Here is a 15878-nt window from a genome sequence, read left to right as displayed (position 1 = left end):
GAAATAGAATAGAATACAGTTTCTTGTATAGATTATATAGGTACCATTGACTTACAATTATATGGACGACGGGTTTAATACAAAAACTACGAAAAAATATGTCCCAAGTCAACCTATTTAAACGTAGTGACATGTAAAGGAATATGAAAAAGCTAAAACGTTGAATTTAAACCGTAATGTCATCGCAGTACTGTCTAATTTTGCTTGCAACAATTGAAAGACGCAAAAAAACACCATATTCAGCTTCTACTGGAAACTTACCAAAATGCACTATATGTAGTTTCTAATGAAAAGTACTTGAACACAGGTATAATGGAGTAGCCTTTATTATTTATGAATAAATTTTATATGTAAATGTTGAATTTTATACAATGCCATTCATTACGAGGTAGGGTGTCTGATTTTTTTTCTTGAGGTTCGAGAATTCTCGTACCCGATTTCGCGGATTATTCGAGATTTTTTTTTAAAACCGTAAAAAATCAGCTCAATCAACTATAAAACTAAATGAGAACTTTTCGAAAGTTGTTTTGGCCTGGGTGTTCTGAGTTGTGCCCTGAAATAAATTCCATCGTTCTTGTTCCCAGGTTCGATTCCCGGTAGAACCAATTTGGGAAATGAACTTTTGTAAATTAGTTCTGCTCTGGGATTCTGTTACTCTGATACTCATGGGGAGTATGTACAGTGAGTTCCCTAGTTCCAGACCAGATGATTGTCTTACAACAGAATACCAAGACCAGAACCATTTGGAAAAGTTAATTTGTTAAATTGATCCTACCGCTATCGAACCCGGGAACTTCTCATCCAGTGCCCACAGTGCAAATCGTTAGGCTATCAAGTTTGTACTATTTGTATTATTATGCATTGTTTGCATGTGAAAGCTACAAATTGCTTAAACTTTAAAAAAAATCCTATTTAATTTGCACTGTCAGTCTGCTTCAATTACCTTCTTTGTTTCTTAAGTTGGTATATTTTGTCATTCATCCAACTTTTGATTTTTAATGCATTTTGGCGGTGTAAAATGTTCTCTGTTAATACTTGTCACTTTCCTCTTAAGTTCAAGCTAAGTTTACTGAATAAATTCCTGTATTCTCTCCTTTTTATGCACAGTTCACTCATTGATGTAATCACATACCAAAGCTTTAATATAATGGTCTTTTATCAAGCTTGCATCAGCTCTGGTTTCCTTTCTTTTCTTACCATTTTCTTAACCCGTCCGTGCATAGTACTGAAATTATACTGCGTTCAAAAACGTCACCACTTTTCTATATGCCGTAGTGCTTACATTGATTCAATATAATTATTACGGTTTATGACTGACGACGGTTGATTCCATCAACAGGCATAGTCGTACTGCTCATAGTTCTTGCAAATGTTTCTTGTGCATGAAAAAGCACGGCTATGACGGTAGTAGGGTATTTGCCGTTGTGAGATAATTACAAATTAAATTGCGTGATATTGATTGCGCAAGAGAAACGCTTTCCATAATGAACACTTAGGTACTAATTAATAATAATAATTATTATAATAACGCACACACTCAACATTGCCCCGCATTAGGGAAACCCCGTGTCGCGGGTGCCATGGACACACATATAGACAACCACAAATTACACCCAAACTCACGAGATAAATAAATGTAGGCCATACACATATTTCTCCCGGCCCGGGAATAGAACTTGGGACCTCTGCGTGGCAGTCCGGCATGGTAACCGTTCGGCCACAGAGGCAGTTAGATTTTGTTAAGAGTTACATTAGACTATTTTTACGTAGGGATGAAGATTATTTATTCTACATTTTAATAATTAGGTCACTCGCAGTTTGGAAAGTAGTACGAGAGGTGAGTTTGATTACTAATAGTGCCTACACTGTATGTATCATTTAGTTATTCATCAAATTTAAACCAAAATGAAGTAAATCAATATCACCTACTTGTCAGAAAATACCTACCTAACTATCCTGATTTACAGTATAAAAAATTTCATTATAATTTCTTAAAGAAACCCTATTGCAGTACACATTTTTGACTTATTGAATTACTAAAAAAATATGCATTTAGAGCTAAAGCTTATAGAAAAACTTAATTTTACTAGCAGAATGTTCCAGAGCAAATACACACCCATTTATAACGCACTCGTTGGCGAAGCACTGACATGCACGGTCTTGTATCACCTCATATAAACTAAACTAGTGTATTTACGTTAATTGCCTTGAAATAAATTTAACTTATTGTAAAGTTGACGTTTGGATTTAGTTTTCTTGTCAAATGTTTCGTTTTTACCAATATAATGCAATCGCACATCTATATATTTTTCAGTTACAGCTTTTAATAAGCCTATTCTATGATTGAACATGGCTGGTTGTTCCATTGAGTGCATGTGAATTTTTTGAAATATATTTTGTTGTACGAAAGTTTTCATAACAGTTTTACAAATATCTGCTTTCTCCATTACACTGTTAATTCGTAAATATCGCCGTAAATTTTCTTCTGTTTTTTTTTTTGCAAATCTTAAAAACATCCTCCGCCGCATAAAAAAGTCCGCCCATAGTTTTTATGTCGACCAATTTGTGAAACCATAAGTGATTTGTTGCCAGTAATGCTTTCTTACAGTCAGAACACTTAATTCTTTTTAGGAGGTGTCTTACAACGAATCCGGCAATATAACCCACAACTTGATCAATATAATCGCATGCGACGTCCGAGTGTTCTATAGCCGATGACATCTGATCACATGTCCCTTGAAGTTGCTGATCCACCAATGCATTGCTTTCTTCGCACGTGATTTCAAGTTCCAGGTTGTACCGGTAGCCAATCGAGGAATTATTTATATTTGACACTGTATTGCCACAGGTTAAAATAGGAATATTTTCTAAAGGAATGGCGTTTCCTGAAAATTTCGAGTCTAACTCAAGGTGCATTACGAGTTTTTTATACGCCGATTTGAATTGCCGTGAGTTCGGATTATTATTAAAGCCTCCCTGACTTCTTATATTTCCGAAAAATAGCTCCACATGATCTTGGCTAAATTTGTATGCTGTCAAAAAGGAAACTTCATTGATTAGCACTAATGTTGTGTACAGATATTGTATACTTTTTATGCATACTAGTAGACCTAGGACACCTGTATTAGATTGGCATTTTATTAAAGATAAATTTTCAATGCGAAATATAGTTCTAGTCTCGAGCTTTTTTTTTAAGTTTCTTTTTCGTTGAATGTTAACACTCATAGAGGTAAAGTATTCTTCAGCTTGCTCCAACCGAGCAAGTATTTTATCAGCATTTTTGGTACATAACGGTTGCTTAAATCCGTAATTATTAAAATTCCGTGAATTTAAAATATCGAAGGCATCGTTCAACACTCCTATGCACTCAGTAGTAGCAGCCGAGTCTTGAAATTCTGGCAATTTAGGTTCAGTCTCACAGAATTCCATAGCTTTTGCCACACTTTTACTGAATAGTTGGGTGGCCAGTTTCACCTTCATAATTTCATTTCTGAAGGCAATAGCCTGTGTGTAAGTTTGTTGGCAAGATGCAAACAATTCTTTTCTTGTATTTTATGAAGATCTGCAAAAAATTTCCATTTAATCGGTTTTTTATTAGAATTGTATATAATCTTCCTTGCTTCCAACGTATTGCGCATAAGTTTTATCATATGACAAGCGTCTAAAAAAATGACCACTTCGTAATCCGCGACTGGGTGCTTAAAATGAGTTTTAAGAGATTTACAGTTAGTAATATCACAACCTAATAATTTCATGTGGCAATATTACTTTTGCATCCATCAAATGTAACTGACACTATCTTTACTCCAGCCATATGGCATTTTGTTAGCGCAATTTTAATTATATTTGTTTTCATTTCCGCTGTCGAGCTTGTGATTAAAAAATATGCTAGTGGTATTTTCCAGGAATCATTTACGGAGACCAACAAGATAACATTATGCTTGAGTCGCAGTTTCATTAGTGTCAGCTGTTTCAATACCCAAGTCCACAACGCCTTCATATTTTTTGCCATTCCATATCTTTTGCTGTCTTATGGACATTTCATCTACAATCATGGCACATATTGTTTCTTTCTCTGTGATTTTAGATTTATCGTTTAATCTATCCAATGTTTCAGCTGTAAAACCTGGTTCAGCTTCTACACTTCTATACCAGTCGTATAAAGTGCTTGGGTGGGGTAAACACGAGTTAAACATTCGTCTCAGGTATTTGTACGCGGCGGGTGAATAGAAATGTAACGTGATTGCAAATTTTCGGGCTCCGGGAGGATATTTAGCAAAAGGTCTTTTTTTATTTTTAACGTTTTTTAGGTAAAGAGCATTGAATGCATCAGTTACCTCTACATGCTGCGATAAATCTTGTATCAACGATTCTTCAAAACCCTGACTTTTTTAATAAGGTTAAGGCATTTTTTAAAGTAATACATTTCTTCTTAAACCGGTTGGTCATCTTTTGTAAATTATTTATTTTTCTATTCTTCATTAGTATTTGCTTTTTGCATGCCCGAAGATCTTTTTTTAATACGACTTTTCTCGGACTGTCCAATATCGATCCTATGCTTAATGATGTAGTCGGAGATTCCAGAGTGGTTATGAGCTGCTCTTGCGAAAATAAACTGGTTGAAGGTGTTTCTGAATCGTGATTTATTTCTGAAGAAATCTGAAAATAACACACATAATATAAACGAAATGCGTTTTAAATAAAAGATTAGGAATAGTTAAATTAGGTAGTGCAACATATTGAAGTTATCTTACCATATCATCGGGTGCTGAAACACTTGTTATTGCAATTTCATTGATTTCAGCTCTGTCATTATTGATCTCAGTCTAAAAATAAAAAGTTAATTGATATTACAATAATTGTACGTACCTGCTAAAAACCTTTGATGTGTTCACAATTTAAAACTCATTTATTGCCAAACATGTAATCTTACCGTCTTGTTAGCAGTTAAAACACTAGTTGCTGCAGTTTCGTCAAATTTGTCGTTTCTTGTATTATTATTATTGTTCAACTATAAAGAAACATAGCGAAAGTTAATAAATATATGATGTTGTCTAACATTTATTTATATTTATTTAAATCGATAGAAAGGATATAAGCAATGCCTAGGCACCAAAAACCAGTTCTTACTAGCAATGTTGGCAAAGCTGTTTTTTTAAATTTTCGTAAGCCTTTGCTGGTTATATACATATCCGATTGTCTGAAATGAGCCGAGCAAACAAATTTGTATATTTTCGGGATAAAATGTTCTTCTCGTCGCGATTCAGCTATTATATTTCTCCATAGTGAGCAACGTATAGGATCTCGAGGAAAACTGAAATAAATACATTTATTTTGCCATGCCATAAGAAATGTACCGATGTTTTGATTTTTTAAATTCAAATTCAACGTAAAGCCAAATTTTCATAATCCTGAAAACCGATTCATAATAAAACTATGCTTTAGGGAGCTTTGGATGCTTATTATAAAGAAAAGATTAAGTTAGCTTAGGTTTGTTTTGTAATATTCTAAAAAAAAAAACCTAAAAAAATACTTTCGGGATTATGGAAATTCATGAAATGTTATTTCGGGCAAAGGTATTTTCGGTCTTCTGATTCGTAACCCCAAGCCGTAGAAAGAGTACAACAATATTTGAAAGTATTACTAACATGTATTAAAAAATATTTTAATAATAAAATTAGCATCAAAGCGACTCTATGAAATTTTTGTTCTAAATATTTCAAACGCTTGTGTTTGAAACAATTGAAATTGACGTGTTGGGTCTCATTCAGTCTTTTACGCAAGCAATGAGTCGGAAAGAGACAGTTAGCTATTTGATTATTTTGATTGCTTTTGTAATTTATATTTACGATTAATTTAAATATAAATTAAATACTATATATACTAGTGCATAAAATAACACTATTAAATGATAACTGTGATAACACAATGTAATACTTACTGAAAATATGATATACCATCCTGTTTTTTCACTTTACGTGAGTAATTTTTACAAGGTTTTACTACACAATACGGCATCATTGACAAGCGCGCTGTCAGTCGAACAAACGAAGACTAAAGCGGAGTTTCACGCTCTGTATACGATTTTAGCGCCTTACAAGTTCGGACACTTTTTAGCGCGGACCCGACGTCCATATAATTGTAAGTCAATGATAGGTACCCAAAATCTATGGTTTCTTCACAAATTAATTTTTAATTTTAAGCATTAATACGTTTTAAGTTTCTTAATGCTGTGTTGCTTGTATAAGCTGATGGCTCTATAGCCAATGCTCAACGAATAAAAAAACAAAAAAGTGTACAGTCCCGGCCCGCTAGAGGGCGGCAGTTGATCAATCTGGCGCTTCGACTTTTTCCGTCCTCTGAGATCTGGCGGTATTTTTTGAAAAAATATAGTTACATAACATGTTTCATGTAAGCACATACTGTACCTTTTTCGATTTCCTTCCAAATATTTTCCGTAATTAAGCCTTCAAATTGGGTGTGGAAAGTTTTATGGAAATAACACCAATATCATATATTGTTATTGTGTTTATTGAAGTTACAGCAGACATTAAAAAAAATTACGTTTACGTACCCAATCATAATAGAACTTTTTTATTATGGTTATTTGCACGGGTTGGTTTCCGTACATTTAATGTTGGGTGGTTTCAATCCGTTTTGTCGGAGCCAACAAAGTAGTGCCGTGAAGCTTTTGTATAAATGTTTGGAGCAGTATTTTCATTTATCTGTCTGGATTTTATTAAGTGTTTTCTTGTTGTATCGTTTCTCCAATAGGGCTGATATGTTCAATATTGATCAAAGCCCCTAAATAAATTAGGAGTACTATAAATATAACTTTTTATTAACAATTTATTTAGAACTTTCTTTCGCAAATTATGTTATAATACTTTTTATTTCGGCATAAAATGTCATATTAAATAAATGAAGATTTATTATAGATATTTGCATAATTTGCCCTAGACAATAAATCGGTGAAGGATTTAGATAGACTTAAAAGACAAAACTCTTTTATTCTTCGCGTCTTATTATATCTTACAGAAACAATATTTTACGGTAACAGTATTATAATTATGTGATATACATACCTTACTAGTACCTAACGTAGTAAGTAGGTAGCACATTCTAAAGTAAATTTTATAATAATATAAATAAGTACCTACATCTAGTGCTTCGATATCGTTTACCTACATGCATTTACATATTCACTTAAAGCGTAACAGAAAGATTCCATACTTCTGGTAATAATCGTACACATAATATGCAACAACTTTAACAAAACAACTATTTTTAATTTTTATGATAAACCAAACATTAACCTAATCTGTTATAATAACAATCACCTGTTATGTATTGTGTTCGGGCCTCTTTTTTTACCCAATATAGTAGGCAACCTTTAGAAATTACATAAAATCATTATACCATACAGCTCACATCATTTTAATTTTGCCACTAGAAACTACACTAAACTGTGTTAAGAAAATAAAGGATTATTATTATTATTATTATTATTTGGCATATAATAATATAAATTATTAACACGTTTAAACCGCAATCATAATGACAATATTTTGCTATCCGACAGGACAGATTTTCGTATGGCCCACCGGTGATGCATCACCGCCGCATAAACAAAAGGTTTAGTCAGGCGAGGAGCCTATTTTATTAGTGTTTATTCTAGATTTTCTATTATATTTCTAGTTACTTTTTAATAAATACTTTTTTAGCCGACACACAAACGGAGGGGTGAACAATTTGACTGTTGTTTTTTTGCATGAATGTTACGCGATAACTCGCGAATTTGTGAACCGATTTTGATGTTTCTTTTTTGTTGGAAAGAGGGTACCTCAGCAGTGGTCCAGATTAAATTGGAAGAAAATATTCCACTTCTAAGGGTGGCGAACTAGGGGATGATTACGGTTTCGCGCACTTTCCGGTATCCGATGTCAATGAAACTTGGCAAATAGATGTACTTCCACGAACTTTTGAGGCCGGTTCTTTTAGTACTGTGTACTGAGATTATTAACCTTGATTTTTTAACCTTCGTACTATCACACTCATAACTACACTATGAAAATTTGACTGCGCAATACGGATTTCTTAGAACAGGGCGCCAACAGATTTCTTAATAAATCAAACGTCAACTGGTCGCACACTCTATCTGATAGGCGAGTTGCCCGTGCTCCACCGGTGGTGCGCACCAAGATGAACGTGTTTATCATTTTAATATCTGGAGGATTGTTTGCTGACTGACGTATGGAGTTAACATTGAGGTGCATAAGTAAATGTAAATAAGTATTTTCCAATAATGGCCGGCTAGATAAATCTAGTCAATAAAGATTCTTAGTCGTAGATTAATGGATAAACAATAGCAGCCTTACTAATAAAAAACAACCCATTAATCAATACTTAGTTAAGCATTATTTATGATTTTAAACACTATTTAACTTTCTATTACCTATAAACAAAGTTAAAAACCGCTTAGTTAAGTAATGTTTAATGAAGAAAAAATAATTACTGTGGTAACATTAGAAGATTGAACCATTCAAAATAGCTTTAGAAATCCTAAAAAAGATGGCTGTCAAGTCATTAACAAACTCATTATCCTTAACATATATTCTTTGGAAAAACGAGTGGTTTCCTAAATTCATGTTCATCTACCTAACTGTAGTAGTGGATCATATTGTTTCTTGTTCCTTGTGCGCCTGCGTCAAATTTCCGTAAATCTGCTATATCACGCCGAAAATGTTAAATTTTTTCACAATTACAAGTAAACATTTTCTCACAATAAAAATCAAAACAAATCTACTTAATTCATTGACGTTTTCTAATCTGCTAACAGCTGATTAATGTCAGCCATCCTGTTAGTTAGCGAGCTAAAGAAGGTTCGGTGTTTAAGTTGACAGCTATTTAAACAACAAATTAATCAATCATTTAGCACTGCACTAATCAACGTTTACAGGTCGGAGTTTTATAAAACATTGTTTAAAGCGTTATTTAATGTTAAATAGTGTTTATAAGTAAGGCTGTTAGTTATTAAAATTTACTAGGTACCTACTTAAGAAATTACGTCATTTAAAAAGGGAAATGTTTAAGTGCATATCAGAAAACTTAATGCATATAAAATTATGTTCATTATTCAAATAACTTTCACATCTCACATGTGAAAAAATATTTCACTACAAATAAAACAACTGTCTAACAAAAATAATTTGAAAATATGTACCAAAACTAAACATCTGCCAATTTCTTAGTGTACAGCGAAAGTGTTCATAAAGATGAATATACTCATCTCTATTTTCCCATTATTAAGGTACAAATTTGTGTTATGCAAATATGGAAACGGGTGTCGACGCTTGGATACAGTCGAGCCGCTTCGCGCGCGCCACTTGAGCGCAGTGAGGCGTCAGACGCCGACCACACTGTGATTCGGGCGCTCTAATGTGAGCGTCGACGCGCGTCGCCAAGCGTTGCAGTTGAAAAACAGGACGCGACGCGACGCTTCGACTCTGCGCCAGTGTGAGTTGAGCCTAACACTACTAAGAACAGATTGACACCGGTGAAGAAAGCAAAATAGTAGACAGGTGTAATAGTATGCACGTATGTTTTTCTACATTGGGTCACGTTTCCCAGCATTACGATATATACGACAGTTGCTCTAATTATAAAGTTTGATTACAATTTGGTTCCTATGAACAGCCCTACGCAGAAACAGTACTCGTAATCTAGTTTTTTGTTTCCACCGACTACTTGCACTACCTATGTCTTAGAAAGTAAGTGAGCCTGTCATTATAGCTGAATACGTGACTTTAAGATGCACTTAAGATTAGCAGACCAAGAGCCTTGGCGACACACTGCAACCGCCCGGTGCCAACGATATCCGCGTGCACACCTCACTCGACACTTCGAATCTTCTATAAATCCAGACCCACCAGGCACCATCGCTCCAATGCAACTAACACGACCGTAAGGTGGAGGTGAAGGTGTTTTACACCAATTTTGAACTGTTGAAAAAGATATAGTAATGTAGTACAGGCTATTATTATCTAGCAAAAGATTTCTACTCTAATATTTATTCTAAATATAAATTAGTACAATCCGAAGATAGTTCTAATTTATATTTAGAGTTGCATAAAGAATAGAAGGTTGTTGTCAAAGGTCGACTTGAAACATAATTATTATCTAATAATTTGGTTTCAAGTCGACTGATTTAGTTTATACTTGTGAAGTCTTCTTGTAGGTGAATAGCAATACTGAAACGCTTGGTTTTGGATATTAAAGATTCTCGCGTATCAGTTATCTAGAATATGAAGTCAGGGAAACAATTAAATCATACCTTTACACAGAGGCAGATTGCCCTTCCACTTCATGTCACTTCCACACAGCAGGGAGGTCTTTCCAAATATTTCTGCGTGTGGATCACGGCAGGTAAAGTTGCAAGGTTTATCACGAATTCCACAATGTGACACTAAATATGGCGGTGTAGCGCATGTCTGAGTTATAACGTGAACCTGCATCTTGCATAGGTGATAAGACTGCAAAGAAATTAAATTTCATAGAATATCAAGATCTGTATACTGTATAAACGGCAAGTCAATAATATTAAGCAAATTATTTTACCTGACCGTTGTAACTAATTCTGCCAAAAATTACGTGCGATCCTTTTAGTATAAAGGACCCAAATTTCGGTCCGTGGATCGGGATAAAGCTGATATCTCTTGGTGCTTTGAGGCCTGAGCACGTGTACACATGAGGAGGCTGAAGTAAAACTCTATCGTAACCTGTTCTCGCTATCAAGGTCCGATCATTTGGACAACGTATGCAAATGTTGTCTGCAAAAAATTAGCACCTCACTGGTTAAAAATGAATACAATAAAATGTAGTTTAATTACATCTAATATTTCCAATGTCACTGGATACCTCCTCACCTTTTCTGATATCTGCTTCTTGACGTGGATCTCGCAATCGTTTATTAGAAGGTTTTCGTATTCTGTATTTCTTTTCACTTAATCCGACAACTTCATGGCCTGGATATGTGAATGTAACTTCATAATGATTTGCGTTTTTCCCCACGATTTCTTTACGATACGCATCAGTTTGGTAAAAAAGGCGTGGGTCTTCTCGAGGTTCGTAAACTTTCAGTGGTGGTTTTAGACTCTGCGAATACGTCTGATGAAATTTCAGTGGCATACGCGGGTACCTGAACCGGCCGTTGTTATTGTCATAATCATTTGTTCTTATGTTAAAGGCTTCAGGAAGTGAGCGACTACGATTTGGGCGATTATTTTTGTACTTTGTTTCCGGTTCTAAGAATCGTACTCTAGAAGAAAAGACTTTTATGAGACAATAGTAGGTACCTAATGTATAAAAATTTTCATTGATTTTATTATCAAAAACTTAAAATAAATACACAAATTCCACTGTTGATTCAAAAATAATAAGCAAGCAAGACATCGTGAAGATAATTACAAGAGGTGGTATGACGCAGACCGTTGGTGGATTGCAGAAACATAGATTAGTGTAAATTGATAAATAAATGTTTGAGAGAAGATACTAAAGACGATAAATCAAAGTCTAACTATGTAGCAATGTCGATGTAGTCTACTTTCTGTATTCTATTCTGTTACGGAAAAACGAAATCTAGAAATAGGTTTATTGAAGTAGGCAAGTGCCTACATGTTCCTGACAAAAATACAAGTAAGTACGTTACCAAGAAAAAGCAGTGGAAATAGAGTTACAGACAATGTCTAAATACATTGAAATATCGGAAAGATTTCATTCTTTCGTATTTCCATTAAAATTAAAATTAATTAAGTGTTAGAATTAATTAAAATTAAGTGTTAAAAGAAATTAAGATTGAGTGTTAGGGTAAAATAAAGAGTTTAAAGAAATAATAGGTGACCAATAAGCATACATGCTATACGCATTTTGTGTCAAGCTTATGCGTGCGTCAGTCATCAACTCACCTATCTGGGTCTGTTTGGCGGGCTTCGATATTTCCTGTAAGTTTAATAGTTTTTCTATTATTTGCTTAAAGCCTGGATATTAATAGATTATTCTACCTAACTATTTAAATTGTCTTCGTTTCGTGATTTCGCACTTACAGTTCACAATGACGTGAATGGTTGCTCTAAATATAAAGGTTTTGAAGCACGTTTAAAGTCTTGTCTAGTGTGTTTTACATGGTGTAAATATCGCACCCTTTTTGTAATAAGGTCATATCTGCAAAATGGTAACTTTTCAGGACAGAAGTTTCATGTAGTTCATATTATTTTTAAAAATACATTTGCTAAAAGCACCTTTGACGTGTGATCACATGTCACTTTATGACACCAAGGCTACGCAACTTACTAACTCTTAATTTTGAGCTATTGTTTACCAAATTGTATGAATGTTAAATAATGATAAACAAAATAAAGTGACAATCACAGGAAATAGGTAGTCTCAATCCAAGAAGTTCTCTGCACTTTGATTATCAGAAAAATTATGTTAACACCTAACTAACTAACCTAGATAAACCTAAACAAAGCATCAAGAAAAGGACCTAGACAAAGCATCAAGTTGTGGGTGCTCCGTCATCGGCATAGGCCTATATAGTGTACCTAAGTGGTTTTAAAATGAAGAACATTTGAAGGAAACATGTTGCATGTAGCATGTTGGCGAATGTTTACAAAACTCTTTAAAAGCATCCTTAACCTTACTCTTACTTTCTCTACACAATATTATAAAATATTTAAATCAAAATAACGTCGTTACATAAAAAAAGTAACGTCGGTTTGGTGGGTCACCTGCCGTAGAATTCTGATTTGGTACCCAATGACTTCTTTTTATCTCTGCATATCAAAAAAAAAAAAAATCGAAGTCTTACCTTTTTTGACGCCTGTAGAAGCGTTTGATGCATTTAAAACGCATGTTTTAGAGGTATCTCAATTAGAGTGGAAAAAGTGTTACGAAAATTGGTTTAAATGCATGCATAAGTATTTTGCTCTTCATGTGGAATATTTAAAAAAAACAATAAGTGATTTTTGTGGTAAATATACTCCCGGACACATAATTCGAGCCAACTCGCAGTTTTGTCGTAAATGGCTAGAATACAAAAATAGTGTTATCATCGAAGAAAAAGTTTTCCCCGGTTTTGTGAATCCAAATTCCCAACAAGGACTTATGGAAAAGACGTTTAGTATACTAGTTTCAAAATTGCATAACAGTTTTTGATCAATCAAATATTTCACTTAATACTGAAAATGCGTGATGGCTCGAATTATGGTGTCTGGAAATGTATTTGTTATTGTTCTCTAATCCCGAAATATAAATGGCACTCGTATAAGGGGTTCTAGATATAGTTTCGCTGATCCCAGATACATTAATAATGTTATTACGTTAGTTATAATATGATAAGGGGAGCAGAAAAATAGTTCTTACCGATAAAATTGATAAATAAATACAGGAACAAAATTGGCATCTTGTTCCCATTCGTAGTCAGCTCAAAACCGCTTACTGGAAATCCAAATCACCTAAATGAATGACGGTGTTACAGTTTACTTTTGTCTACTTGAATCTAATTATCAAAGGCAAGTGTTCGTGAAAAGTGCTCGTACAATACTAACAGGCGGAACTCGTCTAGTCCAAAGCGTGGGATGCGGAGAATTCAACAGTTGCCAGAATAGCCCTGTTTATAAATTTTGTTATGAAATTTGCATTATCGACGTGTGAGTGGCTGCAGAAAGTTCAATGTCGAGAACCTGCGTATGTATTTTGTAACAAAAATTGGGAATTTGTAACAAAAATAAACAAAATTCTCCGTAAATATATTCTTGTCTACTTCTTTTTACATAAATGTTAGATACTAGGTCAAGAGCACGACAATCTTGACACATAACATTTAAATTCAACTCTATGTCTAATACCTAAGTACAGCAAGAACGGTCCAAAATCCAAAGTGCCAAGCTTTATTTCCTCTCCGCTATACAATCATTTAAAAATATTTTATAGTCATATACTCCAATTTACCTTTATCTACACATAATATGTATTATTATTTTTTACTTCTTCCTAGTCCTATGTTCGGTTATGGGTACCTACTCAATATACTCGCGATATATGTATTATCGAAAACTCTGAGCAACCATTTGACTACAAAACCTAGTTATACCCATCGACATCTATGTACTAGTAGATTAAAGTCTTTGATTATATCTAATACACTTTTGTGATTATAATATTACACAATTTGATTATACCTAATATGCATTAAGCATGTTATTAAATAGGCAATATGACTTCAAAACGCTTGTATGTCTAATGTTTCGCCGGAGACACAATACTAATTTTGTTACTGTCAACTAGATACAATCTGTTATTTAATTTAGTGTTACCCTGAAAAGGAAACAACATTTCAACCTTGAAGTCAGTGTGGGTGTGTTACCGGTAGAAGACACTTTACTAAGATGCGTGTCGATACCGAACTAACAAAAAATACCTCCTTGCCAGCTAACAAAAGTCACATCGAATCGACTTGATAGAAGGTTTTTGTTTATTTTTGAGTAGTCGCATTTTCTTGCTAATATAATTGAGCTTAATACGCTCTTTCGCTAAATACGTACACAGTCAACTCTTTACCCTTCTTCTTATTGATGGCATACACTATAATGCTTGCCATCGTTGTGAAAGGATTTGTCAATCGGCGTAAGGTACTCACCGTTTGTTGCTCATGGCGCGATAGAGGCACAGGAAAGGAATAATATGTCGCGAGGGGAAGCTCTTTTCATGTACCCCAAGTGTGTAGGCAGTAGGGCTAGCACGACAACATGCGACTTGCGCGAGAGCGACATTAAGCGTGGATTTCTATGCAAAAATAGCAGTATCTCGCGTTTTATGTCGCTCTCGCGCAATTCGCGCCCTATTATGCTAGCCTTACAGCAGGCTTAGTATGAGGGGAAATAGACAAAACTTAAGCACGTAGAGATATCTCTCTCTTCTCTATCGATTATGTCTCACCCCCGAGCACGACGTAACAGGATAAGAAACTCTATACCGTAGACAAACTTTTCTCTACGTAGCGATAAATAAGTTGCCGCAACTAAAATTACCTTTCATTTTCATAGCGGTCACACTAAACCGGTAATAGTTTTTAAAGGCAAAACTCTAACCTCCCTTCATTTCAAATAATCTATTAATTCACAGGACACCTTTAAATTACTGAGGAACTCGGCCTCAGAGAGATGAAGCGGTTCGTAAAATTCGCGTACCGTCCTTCTTTGTCTCTACGTGCCAGTTTTGCTTCGTAAAAACTTAATAAATAATTACTTTAGGCACGAGACTTTTCATGGCATAAAATTACTATTAAATTTAAATCACGAATTAGAAGGATATAGTATTTAAATTAAAAGCATCGCTTGTCTTCTACCCCAAGGGTAGTAGATACTTCGCTACGGCGATCTGTCAAAAGTATACAAAATTTGGCTGTCGTGCTATGTTGTTTAAGAGAAATTGTCTTAAATTTCATAGACCTTATGCTCGCTTAGAGATAAATTCGTAGTGACGTCATTTTCGAGACAAAATTGACAGTTCGAAGAAGAGAGAACTTTTGTCTTTGGACTCATGCTAAGCCTGCAGGAGTGACTTGGGTTTAAGACAATAAGTTTTAATAAACAAGAATTTAATTTCAATCTAAATTCTAAAAGTCCAGGGTTATATTTCTGTGTTTATCCGTTTATTTCATGTTTACAAAAACATGAAATTTAAAGTTGTGAGAATCGAGGAATGTAATTCAAATTGTTATCAACATTTTACTAAATACCGTGCATTAGTCACGTGTGATATTTTTTTTAACTATAGAGGAAAGAAACACAGTTTAGGATAAATTTAATTTTTATTTAACA

General features: G+C 34.3%; 1 protein-coding gene across 1 annotated transcript; it reads right to left on the bottom strand.

Moving 5' to 3' along the window:
• Window positions 1–9203: 9203 nt before the first annotated feature.
• On the bottom strand, window positions 9204–13529 carry LOC113230267. Its single transcript, XM_026464119.1, has 6 exons — window positions 13420–13529; window positions 11964–11997; window positions 10926–11317; window positions 10618–10829; window positions 10334–10532; window positions 9204–10001 (listed from the first exon to the last, which is right to left on the bottom strand). Exons 1-6 carry the CDS (start codon window positions 13457–13459, stop codon window positions 9787–9789), a joined length of 1092 nt encoding a protein of 363 aa, XP_026319904.1. The 5' UTR covers window positions 13460–13529; the 3' UTR covers window positions 9204–9786.
• Between the last annotated feature and the right edge of the window lie 2349 nt (window positions 13530–15878).

The sequence above is a fragment of the Hyposmocoma kahamanoa genome, unplaced genomic scaffold, assembly GCF_003589595.1.
Source record: "Hyposmocoma kahamanoa isolate Upper Pololo Valley unplaced genomic scaffold, ASM358959v1 63, whole genome shotgun sequence".
Taxonomy (NCBI): domain Eukaryota; kingdom Metazoa; phylum Arthropoda; class Insecta; order Lepidoptera; family Cosmopterigidae; genus Hyposmocoma; species Hyposmocoma kahamanoa.
Note: the sequence above shows the minus strand (reverse complement) of the source record. Positions and strands in the feature narration are given on the sequence as shown.

Bases quoted from the DNA above. Each gene is read 5' to 3' on its own strand.
- LOC113230267 (XM_026464119.1), bottom strand. From the start codon at position 13,459: ATGCCAATTTTGTTCCTGTATTTATTTATCAATTTTATCG. The intron at 11,318-11,963 runs GTGAGTTGATGA...CTTTTCTTCTAG, and splicing joins CGCCAAACAGACCCAGATAG to AGTACGATTCTTAGAACCGG. The intron at 10,533-10,617 runs GTAAAATAATTT...ATTTCTTTGCAG, and splicing joins GAATTAGTTACAACGGTCAG to TCTTATCACCTATGCAAGAT.